This window comes from Pocillopora verrucosa, chromosome 11 (genome assembly GCF_036669915.1).
Source record: "Pocillopora verrucosa isolate sample1 chromosome 11, ASM3666991v2, whole genome shotgun sequence".
In the NCBI taxonomy this organism is placed as follows: Eukaryota; Metazoa; Cnidaria; class Anthozoa; order Scleractinia; family Pocilloporidae; genus Pocillopora; species Pocillopora verrucosa.
This window is the reverse complement of record NC_089322.1, coordinates 16,667,112-16,683,664: the sequence shown is the minus strand read 5'-3', so window position 1 is coordinate 16,683,664 and position 16,553 is coordinate 16,667,112. Positions and strand designations below refer to the sequence as shown.

At 37.5% G+C, this 16,553-nt stretch overlaps 1 protein-coding gene and 1 pseudogene across 1 annotated transcript; one reads left to right on the top strand and one right to left on the bottom strand.

The window, feature by feature from the left end:
* The first annotated feature begins 983 nt into the window (after nt 1–983).
* LOC136284222 (uncharacterized) lies at nt 984–3,965 on the top strand (annotated as a pseudogene).
* Nucleotides 3,966–4,072: 107 nt separating this feature from the next.
* LOC131774229 (TBC1 domain family member 30) lies at nt 4,073–14,590 on the bottom strand. Its single transcript, XM_059090238.2, has 9 exons — nt 13,937–14,590; nt 13,371–13,535; nt 10,621–10,682; nt 10,477–10,542; nt 9,807–9,926; nt 8,780–8,965; nt 8,173–8,516; nt 7,322–7,427; nt 4,073–6,924 (listed from the first exon to the last, which is right to left on the bottom strand). The coding sequence occupies exons 1-9, from the start codon at nt 14,313–14,315 to the stop codon at nt 5,527–5,529; spliced, it is 2,826 nt and encodes a 941-aa protein (XP_058946221.2). The 5' UTR covers nt 14,316–14,590; the 3' UTR covers nt 4,073–5,526.
* Nucleotides 14,591–16,553: the final 1,963 nt, after the last annotated feature.

Here is a 16,553-nt window from a genome sequence, read left to right as displayed (position 1 = left end):
TTTTTGTCCTCGTTTTTTCAAACCTTCTCTCCCGTACTGTCGCGAGGAGGAAGTGAATGCAGCCCTCGCACATTGCCGCAACGAAGCAAAATATATGATATGGCTTAGGTCGTCCTAATGGAAAACTTCACCCATTAATGAACGATTGCCCATCATTTGATAACTTAATAACCATTCGGAATCGTTACACATCAGATTTTATTCACAAATTAATCATTTCCCTTTTATGTTACGATATGGCTGGACTTCCATAAAAAGCACTGAAAAATTTAGATGCCTAACGATAAAATTCGTTGAGATAGTGTGCTCGAAAAAAAAGAAAGAAAGAAAAAAGGAAAGAAAATAAATTGACGATTGGAATCCACTTTAACCTCTTTTTTCATGTCGGGCAGGTATCGTCTTGAATGAGCACATATAGATACAGTTTTTGGAATAATTTGTACTACTGATTGAAAACTCTACCTTTCATACCTCTTCATAATTCACCACTAAATTTTCAAATTTGCTTGACTGGGAATGCTACACTTATAGACTGGAACACTGAAATTTCTAAAACTAATCGAACAGTCTCCTTGCGTGTTCCGTTCTCACACAATTTGCATTTCTTCCACATAAGAGTCGAATAGAAGCAGCCAGCACGTCCAAGGCCGGAACGCCAAAGGTCGCTTGTATTCATCGTTTTGCCTCAACAAGGAAGTAATAGATCTTTTGAGAGTTAATCATAACCTATATTCCTCTTCAACAGACGTTTAATTATTTGCAATTAAAGGTATCGGTCGGTGTCAGTCTGCATCCATCAGTCATTTCGTGGACATAGTGAAAATTAGGGATAAGTTAGTACCACCATCAGTAAGCATTCTTTTGTAAAACTTTGTGATTAATTCTCTTCGGGTCAATGCAACGTTTTGCGCATTGATAGGCTTATAATTTGGAAATACATTTACATTTTCGTATCAATTGAAACTTCCTTGACAAAAACACACATGTGGCCACATGAATGCTGCAAACAAGGCGTATCAGCTCTAAGCCAAGGAAAAGGACGTCACAGGTAAGTTGACTTGAATGACTCTATTTTGTTTTGGCTCTTTTGTTTTTGTTTGTTGTTGGTTTGTATTTTTTTTCAATATTCTGTTCCAATCCAACAAGACTGGGCGTATCATTGCTTGCACCAACTATCTTGCTTCAGCCAGTCCTCGGCGCATATATGCATGTGGTGAATTTTGGCAATGGTTAGCGGGTAGTTACATAGGTTCCACCGCTTTGGCGCAAGTCTTCAATAGATAGTTTTTCCATAGAAAGCGTACGAACCTCTTACAAGTGAGAACAGCCTTAACGCCTTAACAACTTAAGCTGATGAAGTGATCATTAACCATCAGCTTGTATCATGACTTGTTTAGGTGGAACAGAATAAAGAACCAAATTGTTCACCATTGATAGTAAACCACTATAGTTAAACCGCTTTTAATTGATCCTTAATGATTTGATTAGTTATAGACTCTCATTAAAAACATTCTTAAAAACGATTATTCATGGTCAAATAAATTACTTACTGCACTTTGCTCTGTAGATAATCAAGAAAAATTACCGAGGTGGATGAACACGGAAATATGGATTCCTTCCTGAAAACCTTCACATAAGAGCGCAAGCCATTCCTGGCACGCCAGCCAAACGCTTAAAGGTAACTGCCTGTACTAGTTACCCACTATTCGACGCATATGCAACATACATGAGGGTTATTTTATAATATTAAGATCCCCTTGCATTGTTGTCTGAGTTAACTCAAAAGTCTCATCATGATCATTGCTCTAAAGCCATCGGCGCCGGAGACGGTTGGAGCCAGCTATGTGGATTTAACACTGGACAAAAGATTTGGTTTATAGCCGCAGGAGCCCTTTTCACATCTGTGAAGAGAGAAGCGAGGAGACTGTGGTTGGTGAGAAAGAACATACGGGAAGCCTTTGTTGGGAAGAAGTTAACTGGCATTTAAGAAAAGAGAAGAACAAAGGGATACCAGTAAAGATGAAGGTATCATTGTGTTTCATTGTCTCGTTTTTGAGGACCAATATTCGCGTTTTTGTTTCTTTCCCTCCTAATGTAAGGCCATAGGATTTTACTCAATCCTTTTTAATGTGATCTAATACGTCTTTCTTTCTGACGCAAACTGAATTTCATAAGGGTGTAAAAACCAAGAATACTACACACCCTCCCTAAAATTTGGACGACCTCGTATACGGACGTTATTGTGCTACGGAGTGTCATTATACCACAGGGTCCCCTGGTCAGTTGTAAAGACAACAATTCGCTTACTGGGGCCACTTTTACACACGGATGTCTAATGCAAAATCGTTGAGGAACAAATATGTTATCTTAAATGAAAACATTAAAATGTTTCACTATTTCTTTAGATCAGTTTGATGATTAGCTTGCTTGCTTTAGCTTGAATGAGCTATGGAATGACGATGAATTAGCCTTGACTTTAAATGTTGAAAGCGATTCTCACACCAGCCCACAGGAGCTGCACTTGCGGCAAAAGAGGAACAAGTCTTTGCACCCTCTTTTCTTCGACGTGGCTGCTCCAGAAAACCGCAAGAAGATATCAGTTGTCGAAAGGCCGATGCCAAGAAGCTCTCGATTCAAAGCAGATGTAACGCGAGAGTTAACTCATGTGCTCCCTTATTTCTAGGCATCAGTCAATCTAATGGGCACTTGAGGAGAATTCCCCTGCCTGTACTACCACCTCCACCCACCCCTGAAGCAGAGGATTTTGATCTAACAGGTTACTCCGGATCCGCAAGGGGTACATGTTGCAGTTATTGGAATAAAGGGCAACTAACTCTCACTAGCACAGGAAGAATGAAACATGGTTCTAGGCTGAGATCGCCATCGGAGGACCCCTATAATGTTCTAGATGCAGAAGATTGGAATATCCTGCCTGTTGTTTCTAAGCCTGAAGGACAGACCAACGCTTTAAGCTCGAAGAAGAAGACAGAGAATGAAACTAATCTTTTAGGCTCTCAGAGTTCAACCACGTTGGATACACCATCAATGCAATGAAGCAGTTGTTTACAGAAAGAGAACGTGATAGCAGTCGAAGATGAGTGCACACAGCGATATCAGCAAAGGTATCGTATTTTCATTGTACTGATCCGTTTGTGACCAAAACTAAAAGATGCGCGTAGAAAAATGAAGAAATTGTCTGAAAGCATGAACGCATTATTCTCGTGAAGGAGGAAATATGAAATAAGGAAGCCTCGCTAACTCTAATCCGATGACATTTATATTTTATCATTGTCACACGTGAAGATGTTTGACGATTCTGTAAAATCAACTTTTAACCTTTTTTCTTTTATTTTAGTCCCTGTTCTGCCTCCTTCTTCTGTTCTAAGTCTTCTGAGAGGTAGGTTTCCACTTGCAAAGGCATATAGTAAGCCACACGCTTCTGCAACGTCCCGTATTCATTAAAGATCAAAGTTGTTAGGCCTAAGCTATTATGATAATCTTTGAAATATTAACTGGGTTTAATTTTATCAATAACATGACTTCCGGTTACCGATTTTTTGGACCTAAAGAAGTGAAGTTATACATAGCAAAATATTTGACTTCGTAATGGCGAGCAGTGTTGCTTTCCGACCCATAACTACCCCGCTTTTACCCATTACAGCTGTGAACAAGACTTCGAAGAGAAAGACGCATTTACAGGGATTTTCAATGGATTGTTATAGACTGAAAATGGAAAATAAGACGGGGGAAGAAAAGGCTTCGTGTGAACTCTACTATCAAGACAATGAGAAAGTATGGCGAACATTTTGTCAACAAATAACCACATTTCAAAGTTATCTCGAAATTTTGAGTTGGACCGTGATAAAACAGTTAAATTGGATTTTTCAGTTTGATGTCAGTTTGTATTCTTTCGCAGACATCTACTAATTTAGCTTGATTAGATTGTAACCGGTTATCTTTCGTATTTTATTACTTTCACCAAATGTGTTTATGCACTATAACAGCAACAAATCCTACGAGGTCTAACACGGTCCACCTGCCGCCTTGACAGTCACTGCCACTCGAGGAAATAAATATTTATTACTTTGTCTCTTCATATGGGTTTCAAGGGGCTGTAGCATCACTGTGTTATCCACTCTTGTGCTGGAAATAATTCATTATCTACCTCTTCACCGGTTAACAGGGATTAACGAGTTGCAAACCTTGAGTAGCTGTTAACATACGTAAAGCCCGCTTCTTAATCGGTCGCAAAGGAGCTCTCACGTTCTGGAGAAATTGTAACTACGCAAGAAAAACTCGAGAGCCCTCCCAGCCCGCGCTGAAAAAAATGGAAAGCAATCAACTTAAAGAGCGAATGAACCAACCTAGCAAGTGTTGAAACAAATTATAGGTTTCAAGGGTTACAGGTGCAAATATACCAAAATAGGAATTTTCAAGGACACCAGAGAGCGACTAACACACATTCAATGACGACCGAAGTGAAATTCTGCAACAGAGCATGTTATATATGTTTTGTATGCAAGTAAGATTAACGTATCTATGACCAATGCGTAATTCGCTATCTTATCGTTAAATATTAGCACCTTCTTTAAAAGGACTGGAATTCTCTTAAATATCCATTAATTAGAGCCTTACACTTTATATACACTTTATAAAGATTTAGTAACCAGGGAACGGAACCGTTCTACACCTTTAAAATATACTCATCTTACAATGAATTTGAATATTTTACAGTTCCCATTGATGCAAGATGGTAATTATTCTACCCTTAGCTACAGTAACTCAAAGTCTATAAATATTATTTGACGCCAGACAATTACATATTTGAGAAGATCCATAATAAAATGTTAACTTTCAAGATCTGAAAGTGAACTCATAACAAACAAATTATGTTGGCTAGTCAGGAGAATTTGGAGTTACACACAAACAAAACAAAACCCCTAGTTGATCAGTTTCTAAATTCTCATTGCCCAGCTGCTTGTTACTGGAGAATACAGGTACCGATCACTTCTAGGAGTATAAGGTTATAACAGTTACGTCTGGTATCAAAACTTTGAATACTTTCCATTACGTATTTCCCTTTCAAAAATGTACTTTTTCAAAAAATACAGTTACAGTTTATTATATTATGTTATATAATTCTTATTTTTATTCAATGATTAAGTTATAATTATTATAAACTTTTGGTCAGCCATATTGCTCTTAAGACTGAGATTATGTGAGCCAAACGGGAAGATCATTTTCGCACGATGACTGAGACTTTCATACTGTCATAAAAAAGGTCCGTTTTGCTGTCTAACCTTATCGGTAACGAAGAAGATTTAAATAAGGGGGTTTTAATTAAAATTTAACGGTAGTTTTATATAAGGGTCTGTTCCCAGTCACTGCTATTCTCAAAATTTTCCACTCAACACATCGTTTTGACACTTTATGAATAAGGCAGTCTCCTTAGTACCTGTAATCCGGTCTACTCACGCGGCACACCAGTAGTTTCTTGAATACCGTTGTAAAAAGAGAGTTCAACGGCTAACTTCGTTTGCTATCCGAAGCACTATTAACAGCAAGTCCGTTGTTAAATCCCTGTCGAGTTTCCTTCCTCCCTTGAAACGCGTCCATTCGCTTAGCGCCCTTTTCCGACATGTTTCCGTAGAGAATCCTGCTTCTACTCGGCTGCTTGTTTCGTTGAGGGAAAGGTCTGAAGTTCTCGGGATACTTGCACCTCTTGTCTTCCTCCAACAGCCAAGAACTGTTATTGGAGTTATAACCAGACCCGTGATACGAGCGGGTGTATACTCGTCCCGTGCCACCGAACGATACTGCGCCTGCGTCAAGAACAGCAGGGCTGTTTTTGTCCACTACCCTCACGGGTTTTGGCTTATCATTGTTCGCTGCAGTTACTTTTAATGACGAAGATTCAACCACCGTAACTTTTGTGGATTTACGACTGGCATTCAAACCAGACAGAAGCGGTTTATTTTGCGTTGGTTTGTCAGTTTCTAACGACGATACTTCACCATTTAATCCAACATGTTGAATTTTACGCGTGTTTGGAGTAGTTCGCTTAACATTTTTGGCCGGTTTCTCCTCAGAAATTTGTTCTTTCTTCTCTTCTGGAATTTTCTTCATAGAAATCTCCTTTGTCCTATCAGTTTTAACGTGTTTTTCACTCGCCTCTGGAGCCTTTTCCTCTTCTGAAAGCTGTTTGGTTTCTTTCTTTTCCTTCTGATCACCTTTGAATAACTCATTCAAATGCTGCATGCTTTCCTTCTCATAAGCGTTTGGTTTCACTTCCACTTTGGTCTCAGTCTTAGAACTGACCACATCTCCTACTGATAACCGTTCACTAGCATTCGTTTCGTTCTCCTTCTTGACTCCGAAATGACTTCGAGCAGTCTTAGTCTTTTTCTTAGTTGCTGATACAAACAGATGATTAATAGCAGCAGGAATGCTCTTGCGCTTTTCAGATTCCTGTATGTTCTGTACTGTGGCCTCTGAAAACACCACTACAGCATTCTGCTGCATCTGCCTCATCCTTGCATACTGCTTCTGTAAGAAGGTCATCTCCTGATGAACACGGCGTCCTCTTGAACCAAACTGCTTCGTGGTATATGGTAGGGGAGAGTAACCATCAGTAGCAAACACGCCCGGACTAGCAGCTGCAATGTCATTCAAATCCTCGCCACCGGCACCTAGCGCTTTAGTGCTATTTCCAGGGGCAAATTCCGAGAACGGCAACAGAGCTCCTAAGCAACCGATCCCTTCCAAGTCATCGACGTCGTCTTCTTCATCGCTAGAACCGCGTCCTAGTGCTGATCGCTGACCTCGATCGCCGGTAGCGTCTGAAAACGGGTTGATATTGTACGTGTACTGTTCTCGAAGTTCTGCTAACCCTGGTAAGGGAAACGGAGCCAAGGCGTACACCTCCTACAAATAGCAATATAGTTTAATTTTAACCATTTTAACGCAACACTTCCGCGCTAAAAATTGGTATCATTTAGAAAAGTGCACCACGAGGCGATTCTTTACGACAATTTTTCAATCGACAACGTCTAGCAAGGTTTTGAATGCAATGCGAATCAGAAATCGATGAATCCAAATCCAACAATTGTCGATTTAAAAACTTCCAAAAGTGACATTTACTTCTTTCAAGGAAGAATACGGTGTTCTCCCTTATTTCAAACACAGAGTAGAAACCCAATTGTGGGCCACCGTAGTTTGACGCTTTTTCGCCGGAGAAAAAGTCTTCAAAAAGTGAGAAACTTCAATGACGGTGAGTATACTCTTAAAAATTAAAATCGGACCGTGAGCTAAATGTTTATACCTGCATTAACGTTTGACAATCAATGACATTTCCAGTCAGCACATCATGTATTAGTACCCCCATTGTGCTGTAAAAATCATCAGAAGTTTCCACGTGTTCAAGACGCCTGATGGAAGAAAAAGTGTCCAATGTAATAAGCTGTATCAATATTTTGAGTCAGACAGCTAATATCGGAGGCGTTCGAGTGCGCAGCTGTTTTGGTTTAAAGTGCTGTGTTAACATAATGCTACATAACCTTTTAGAGGAGGAGAATACATCTTGGTGGTTGTATGACATTTAGAAAAAAAATCATAGGGAAAGGAAGTATAACAAAACTGTATCCCTATCAAGTCACCATAACACTCCCTGAAAAGTCAAACTTTCCACCCGACATGTGGTTTGGAAAGTGCTGTCGGTATGGGACCTGTGCGCGTGCGATCCCTTTTATTCTTAACGCCCGTCAACCGGCATAAATTATGTCTCTTAAACCTTCGCAAATACTCTCCCGTAAATGGAAATAACAGAGATCCCCCGTTCTTGCCTGAAAAGGGCAAATTAAAGTAGAATTTTACAGTTCATCCCATATTATTTCAATTCGTTCTACATTTTGGTTTGCATGAAGGATAATCGGAGATTCTTTGCCTTCTTCTTTTTTTTTTTTTAGATAAATTCATATTAAATTATGACAGGAAACTTGAGGTTTCCGATAAATATTTTAGCTAACAGGTACATGTTTACACATGCACCTACTTTGTACTTGACTGACCGGTGGACATGAGGGAGTGGGAGGGTGACTGAACTACAAACCTACACATAAATCTTTACTGAATACAATTAAACCTAAATAAACCAAGAAATAGTTCGATACATACTCTCCAAGTTTACCCCAAATAGCAACAGCAACTCTAAGAAGCACCTCTGAGCCCTCCAACAAGATGGAGTCCCATACACGCAAAACAGTCTCCTCCGGCAAACAAGTGGCAAACAGTGTCAGAAACCACTGCATGGTGAAAACATTAATTAAAGGAGGCTCGTACATGGCATTGGAACCATTCTGTGACAAAGCTTGTGCTTGTAAGCTATCCAGGTGTTTTGATAGCCTCTCTAGCTTCTCCCTCATTAGGTCACGCAAGACAGCCATGTCGACAGAAAGTGCCCGCAGGTTATTTGCAAAGTAGTTTGTGGGAAGCACGTGGTCGATGACATAAACCATAACCTATAAAAAGAAATTGTAGATTGTAACATTTCACAACAATTTACTTTCTAAAATGCTAACTTTTTCAACCCTGTCACTCTTGTACAGGGACATCAAGTATTGGTCTCTCCTAGCAGTTAATGAAAAGGTTAATTTTCAAAGCTCTGGAAAAACTGATAGTTCATGTATCCTTGCAAACATGTCGATAAAATTAAGATGGAAAAGGGTAAGGAAAACCTTAACAAAACAAAATAAAAACTATTAGCAATTAATTATAGATGTACCTTTAGTGCATCTTCCTCATTTCTGTCCATGACTTGAAGAATTAATGCTGCGATGACATTGAATCCTTGACAGTAACCCACAGCCTTGTTGCGTCGGGCATAAGCTAAAAGAACGCGTTTTAGTGATGCTCTTTCCTCAGGAGTATCCTGACCACAAAACCAGCTGCAACCAGTTCGATGAAGATCCTAAACAATATTGTGTGGTAGTTATCATTAATAATACAATATGTGGGGTACATGTACATGTGACATCATCTATCAGCCACACTGACTTGTGGGCATACACTAACAATACTGCTTCACTCTGTATCATTGAATGACACATTATTAGGACTGCAAAAAGTAATGATTGGGTAGACTTCTCAGTGGACCTCTACTAATTCTTCATTTTACATACTTTATGAAGCAAAGCCAACTTGAATTGGACACAGTTTAAAAATCTCTCATCGACCTTGAAAAATACAGATCAAGGAAGACAACTCCATCTACAGTGTGATACATGTATTTCTAGATAACTGGTAGAAATTCCATTCTATGCAGAAATTAAAAGCTCAAAACTGTAGTAAACACTAGTAAACTGATAAACACTGCAAAAATTAGTTTTTGATAAAATCAAGACTTCCTTTATGCCTTGATCATGAAATATTACCCTGTACATGTCTGCCATACAATTCACATCTTGTCTTATTGACTGGCCATTTTAAATTTGTGAGAATGAGATCAATCAATGAACCACAACACTTGCACTTAGCTAGCTCTAAGTTATTCGAATTTGAAATATGTTGTTCATTGAATGACAGAGGCAAACTTGGAGAAAAAGAACTCCGATTAGTCTCAACAGGAGTCAAACCTACATGTGCAACCTTCTGATTAGTGCTGCAGATGCTCTACCAGTGAGCTAAAGGAAACTCATTGCAGACTAAGCAGTTTAACTAGGTCCATGGCGACAAACTTCCTGAATACTGCTAGGACAGGAATGTCAATATGTGAATTTGTTACAATGTGTTTCTCTGACATAAATTCTTACCTTTACTATTTGTGATCCTAGCTCATCATCATCAGGATTACTTCTCTCATTAAAGCAAAATTTAGCTGTCTTTTCCCAATCCAAATCTTTTATTTTACTCTCAGCAAGACACAGCCATAACTGACAATGAAAGTGTTAATCATTACAAAAAATACTACAAGTGTATCTTTAAATAGATTACTTCACTATCACCCCTGAAAAATGTTTCCTAACTATAACACAGATGCAGTTTAACAGTATGAGAGCAAAGAGAAGAGCAAAAGCAAGGCAAGAACAAGGGATTTGATATTCAATAAAATCACAAAATGAGTAAACACTGAAATCTGGTGCACAGACAGATGGGAGTCATTGAAAAAATGGGTGAAACTTGAGTATACATGTAAGATGTGGGAAGTTCAATGGCATCAATAGTTAGGATAAAATATAAAACATCACTTTTGAAACTGCCTTGTAAACACCTTTTGCTTCTCTGAGTGAACATTGGCTGCAAATTTGCTAGAAGTTTTTTCACAAAACAAAGTGGGGGATTAACATAATGACAATAAAACTAACTCTATCAAAATTGATGCAAATGCACTAAAAAAATCAAGTTGACTTTTGTTGGACAAAATAGTAGTAAGGATTCAGTTAATTTACTCTGGAGGGAACTAGGAAGTAAAGGTTAACTCACCCTCCTTCTCCACTGCGATGGGACACCTTCTTTAAGTCTGGCGATGGCTTTGAATGCAGCAAGCCACTATCAGGAAAAAAGTATCATTGTTTGTAAAAGAAAACCACTGAAGAAAACTGTCACAAAAAAGTCATCATTACTTACATGTTTAAATGCCTTCTTTCCAGACTGAGGGATGAAGGAAAACCTGATTTTAGTATCCACACCTAAAAAAAGACAAGCAATACTCCACTTTTTTAATTGTCAAAACTTTAATTTCTGTAGACCTCCATAGCATTAGACATTGTTTCATTCCATGTGCATGTTTTACTGTTTAATATCCAAATATAACAAAAATTGGTGCTCAGAAGAAATTTCCATTTTCTTCCAAAGCAAAAATTTTGTTTCATAAAACACCAAAAAATTTTCAATCCTCAAAATTGTAAACAATTTGCAACAAAACATCACAAATGACATCAAGTCTGGAAAACCTTTGAGGACACCCCCAAAAGACATTTATCATTCAAATAAGTGAATCATACAACCAAGTCACAGTAAAAAAAAAAAAATTTAAAGTTACATCTATGATGCAATGTGGGATTTTACAGAATCAAATACAACATTACTACTCATGTACATGTATGTGATATCACCTATTATTAACAATAATAATAATAATAATAATAATAACAACCATAATAACAATAGAAACCAGAGGAGGCTCAAATATTGTCATTAGCATAATTAATTGATCATGATTATAGGTATGCTCTCCATTTTCTAAAATACGTTTGTTAAACATTATGTAATAGAGGTGGAGAGTGGATTAAAAAAGGCTCCAAATTTTGATTGTAGCTGCTCTCAAAAATTTCACTTTTTTGGCTTAAAATTTCAGAAAAATATAAGACCCCAGTCTGTTAATTGTTTTAAAAACTTTGATTGGCTCACAGTCATAACCAGAGCTCACAATCAATGCAAAACAAAAAAATTACAGTTTATGACAAAATATAGCTTCATTCCAACCATAAATCACAAAATCACCATAAAAATTATTTTCCTGATACATTTTCTTCGTTTTTATGCCTGTGTCATATTTTTTTTGTGATCTTTAGAGACTGTGCTCAAAAGTTTGTTCTCCAGCCCAAGGTGTTACGCTCTGCATAACTATCTCCATTTCTTTTGTCACCAATTTCTATTCTAGCAGAGTCTGATTTAAGGCTGATTTATATGTGAATATGAACATTTCCACAAGAGAGGAAGTAGTTTCAACCATAAGATGTCGTCTGAAGCACCCACTTGAGCAGTCATTTTGATTTACCCATTTCAAACCACATGACCACATACCTAAAAGGGTCTAGCAAAAACTGTCTGAAACAAGATAAGTACCATTATTAACTAATTTATGCATGAAACCAAAATTAAATATTGAAATACCAAAATCATTTGGTATTTCCATATGAACCTGCATTGAGGGAAATCCCTCTACAACAAAAGATTTACAGAAAAACTTTCCAAACATGCATTGTTGTTATCTGGTGCATTTTAAAAAAATGGTGATTTTCAACAAACTTCTGAATAAAGTTTCTGTAATTCCACACCTTACTCTCAGTGGTAATTACTTAAAATCAAGAGGACCAATTGTTCTGACCACTTCTACATTTTGGATTTAGCCAAGTAAAACTCAAGGAGAAAATTGCACATTTAAAAGAGCACATTGAATTTTCTATGCGCAAAAAGCAAGATTTGCCAATATCATTTAAAAACCAAATGAAATTTCACTGAACTCAATACAGCTGTAGCATAGCAACTGTGATAGTAATATTCAAAGTACAAGATAAATACAATATCACAGAGAAATTCTCATAAAGCATATTTCTTAAATTCTTGAATATTCTGTGTCTGGTCTGCTCAGTGCAGATCTTCATTCAAAGAAAACCAACAGTACAGCAAAAATCAAACAAAGGTACTAACAGTGACATGCCTGTCTAAAATGTCTATGTCCTAAAAGCCTCTGGAAACTTGATTAAAAAGCTTGTCAATCTTATTCTGGTAACTTGATTACAGTTTAACAATTTTTTAAAATGTAGCTCTTTTCAAGAGGTGTAAATCTTAACAATTTGGCAAAATTTGCATCTCAAAGAATGATGCTGAGATTGTTACCAAATGTGAAACGGAACAATTTGTTGGTTACTTGAGGCTGATTGGATAATTGGAATATGCATAATGATCTTCACAACACACAGTAGGAACTATTTGTTCTATTCACTTCAAAGTCACCAGGGACAAAGCCAGTATCTAAATATCTCCATCTAACAATAGAAATACAGAACCTGTAAAAATTTCAAGGGTTATCAACTGTGATGTAAAGAAATCATGATTGATCGATGAATAATTTTGCATTTTCAGGCCAAAAATACGACGTGTCAGGCAATTTGCAATGCAATAGATTTCACAAGGTATCAATAGGTTATTTTTAACATAGCTCCATGCCATTGAAAACACCTAAGAAAAATCTTCATGGCTGTTTCTAGAACATCACGCTGTGTTCAGGTGTTAAGAATTTTGAAAAATTAGCCAAAAAAGATTTACCCATAATAAAAGCGATTGTGATACAAAATTCAACAGAATCCTAGCTTGGACTATTTAAAGTAAACAGCGACCTTTGTTATGAAAATTGAGCAGTTGTTAAATTTACGCAGAATACTATGATTGATATCTGCTCAGAAAAAATCAGGAAAAAGTAGATAATTTACCACAAAGAGAGCTAGTTTTGGAAAATTTCGATTTCTTTGAGAAGTTTACTCTTGCTTGGATGAATATTTCCCAAAATTAAAGCGCTGCAAACAAGCAATTAATGATCATAAATCGATTAACAAAATTCTCAGGCGTTGCGTGTGGGAAGGTCAAATACTTACGTCTTTTCAACGAAACCGCTTGAAGAATAGCAGTTAAAACATCAAAGTTTCTTTGTAGTTTGTAAGCGTGCTTATCCCTCCGCTTAAGTTGTTTGACTAATTTTGTCGAAAGCATGGATATTCGTGTTCGCATCTCCTTTGCCATGATTCGAAGCTCATCTGTATCTGTGAGCAGAAAAAAATTAAAACAGAAATATAAACAGCAAATTGAAAACCATCACCTGTACAAATGCTTACCATTTAGAAAAATTCCCAATTCTGAGACTCAAATGGAAACCAAATTACGCTTTGATATTGATGTTGCGACCTTTGCTGGGTATTATCCTTCAAAAACAACTAGTACTAAACAGCATTAAACACAAGATAGTGTCCGATATTCGCCAATGTAAAATTAATAGGACAAGGATAAATTTCTGTCCTCATTTTCTAACTGGAAATTTTACTCTGACTTCTTGATTTCAATATTATACAGCAAAATAAAAATGGAAAACCAATGCAAATAGTCGAACTGCATTCAAACTTAAGCTGGTAATTTTACAAGAGCAATTGAAGGTCTTGTTGCTAACCTTTCGCGGAAAGTTCGCTTTTCGTCCACCGTTCGCCGCGTTCTTCGAGGTCGAAAGAACCACCGTAGAAACTCCCCGATGTCGTAGAACACTCAGTAACATTGTCACTATCCACTGAGTCTCTGCTGTGATACTGGTCGTAAATTTCAAACAAAAGACAGTCGACGATCGAAGCTTTTTTTATTAATTCGCTGCGTTGTTTTTCCGGGTCGAATCCATTTGTAAATACTGAGTTTTCATTTGCACCAAAACCCCAATCAGAATCTTCACTCCTTGGACTCAAAGGGCTTTCGTCGTAACTACTTTCAGTACTCAAACTTTCTCGTTCTGTACTTCCTTGTCGTTCAAAGTCTGACTCATCATCTTCTTGGTCCGCCATGTTCGTCGTCCGCTGACAAATCGACACGGCTCATTTGAAATTCATTGGCCGAGCGCTCAAGTAGAGCAGTTGTTTCTTTGTTTGCAAACAACTCGACGTAAATAGTATATTCCTTTTTTCCGCTACGGAGCCAAATTTCTTATAAAAATCGCAAGTGCAATTGTACAAAGTCGGGAAATCAAATGATACAGGGGAGAAAATTAGCAAAATACCTTTTCTTGCTTAGCGATGAACTTTACGGACCGATCGGTCGAGGCTAATGAGATTTGATCAATTGATCATTGATCTTCAACCTCCCTCCGGAAAAACGAACGTATCTCGGTAAGCCAACCCTACTTTAGAAAAAAAAATTAAAAAAAAAAAAAAGTTACCTTTTTCGGAAATCAATAATTGCCTGAAGGAGTACTAGAGCCGGTGATTAAAACATTTTAGAGTGAATGTGTGGAGGCATGAAAACCTTCGACAAAAATTATTTTGGCCGAAGGTGTTTTTTTTCTAAAAGGTACATATGCAAATACTGTATGAGCCTTTTGTTGTAAAAATATATTGGTGATTTGTTATTACGTCCAAAGAGCATATCATACCACTGATCACGCCACTCTAATGAAAGTTTTCTAGTGGAAATTGTTGCCTAGATACAAAGTAATGGTCTCAATTGAACGTGGACTATAGGTTAGATGATTTGAAACAGGTTAAAGTGACCTTGCGCGCCATTTTGTCCACAAATATCATCAGAATTAATCAACTTATCAGGAAATACTCATGAAATAATAAATAATTTATTGAGGGAGAAAAATGGAGCAAGGACAAATATCTTCAAGGGAGGATAAAAAGTTTATGGTAGAACTTGATGCACAATCATATTGCCTGGAAACGAAATAACGTTCGCTTGTTTCGAAGTTTTCAGAGCCAATCCTGATAGACAAGGATTTGAAAGTCCCCCTTCCCCGCACCCCATAATGACTGTGCCGGAAATTTCGCTAATTAAGTGCCGAACATGCAGTTTGGCAGGTCATTATCAATCTACTGTTGTTGGAGTCCCTTCCTAAATATTAGAATATGCTTGGGACAAAAAAAAAAAAAAAGTTAAAAGAAAAATTGCTAAAATCATCTTCATTGCAATGACACACTTTTAATGTTCTTCATTGAAATTCTCTACATCTACAGCCATCAAACAAACCAACAAAAATCAAGAAATGGAAGCAAATTCTGATTACAATCACGCTGGTGCTAAGTGCGATTCCCTCTCATAAGGGAATTGAAATCAGGCTGAAACTCTCCACGTAAATGCCACCTGATGGAGGAAACAAAGACTATGAGCATACCAGCGTAAAGAACAGTAACAATTATGGATAGTTCAATGATTTCTATACTATAAAATAGGCATCCGTCGTCATTTAAGTGAATACATGGGTGGTTTCATGAGGTCCTAGCTATCAATTTTTGATGGTGAGGTCTAGACTACCATATGGTACCACTCCCCTGACGAAGATTTCTAGTATGGCAGTCTAATCGTTGATAACTTCGACAGAACGCTTGACTCAACGATTGACAATGTCCCTAACAAGCGAGAAAATTTAATTTATCAATCAGAGATTAATAGACATTCACTCAGCATTATAATCAAGGTAAACCAACGTATCTATTGCAGGTCAAATGTAGCTCCACTCACGCCCCGTTTATAACCTTTAGCCATTTCATTTCTAAGATGTGGCTTGTAATTCTCTCTACAAGCAGCTAAACATCCTTGTTAATTAGTAAGGAGAACTATGTATTAGATCAAGATAACACTCTCTTCTTGGCTAACAAGTTCGTGTGATCTGATCACTTGTTTGCTGGATAACTTATCCGTGCGTATCTAGGGGAGGGCCGGGGAGGTCTGAAAATGAACTTATTGGGTTCTATTTTTAACTATTTTGGCTTTGCCCAAATATACATGTCACTTTCCTGGTAAAATTCAAGTTTGAGTGAAATGCTCTTCTTCTTGATGTTATAGTCTTATTTCACTATTCGCTGGTACCATTCCTAGGGGTGATATAAATCAACTAAAGAGATATCCAGATATCTACGCTTGCATAACTCACTTCTTTAAAACCATAGTTTAGTGAAAGCTCTTTATACCTAGCTCTGAATGCAGTTATTATCATCGCATTGTCCGCTGGTATCACAACCCCGAGCAAGGCAATAATTGTTCCTATAGTTACAGTAGCATCCAGGACCCAGCGACGCGCAGTGAGG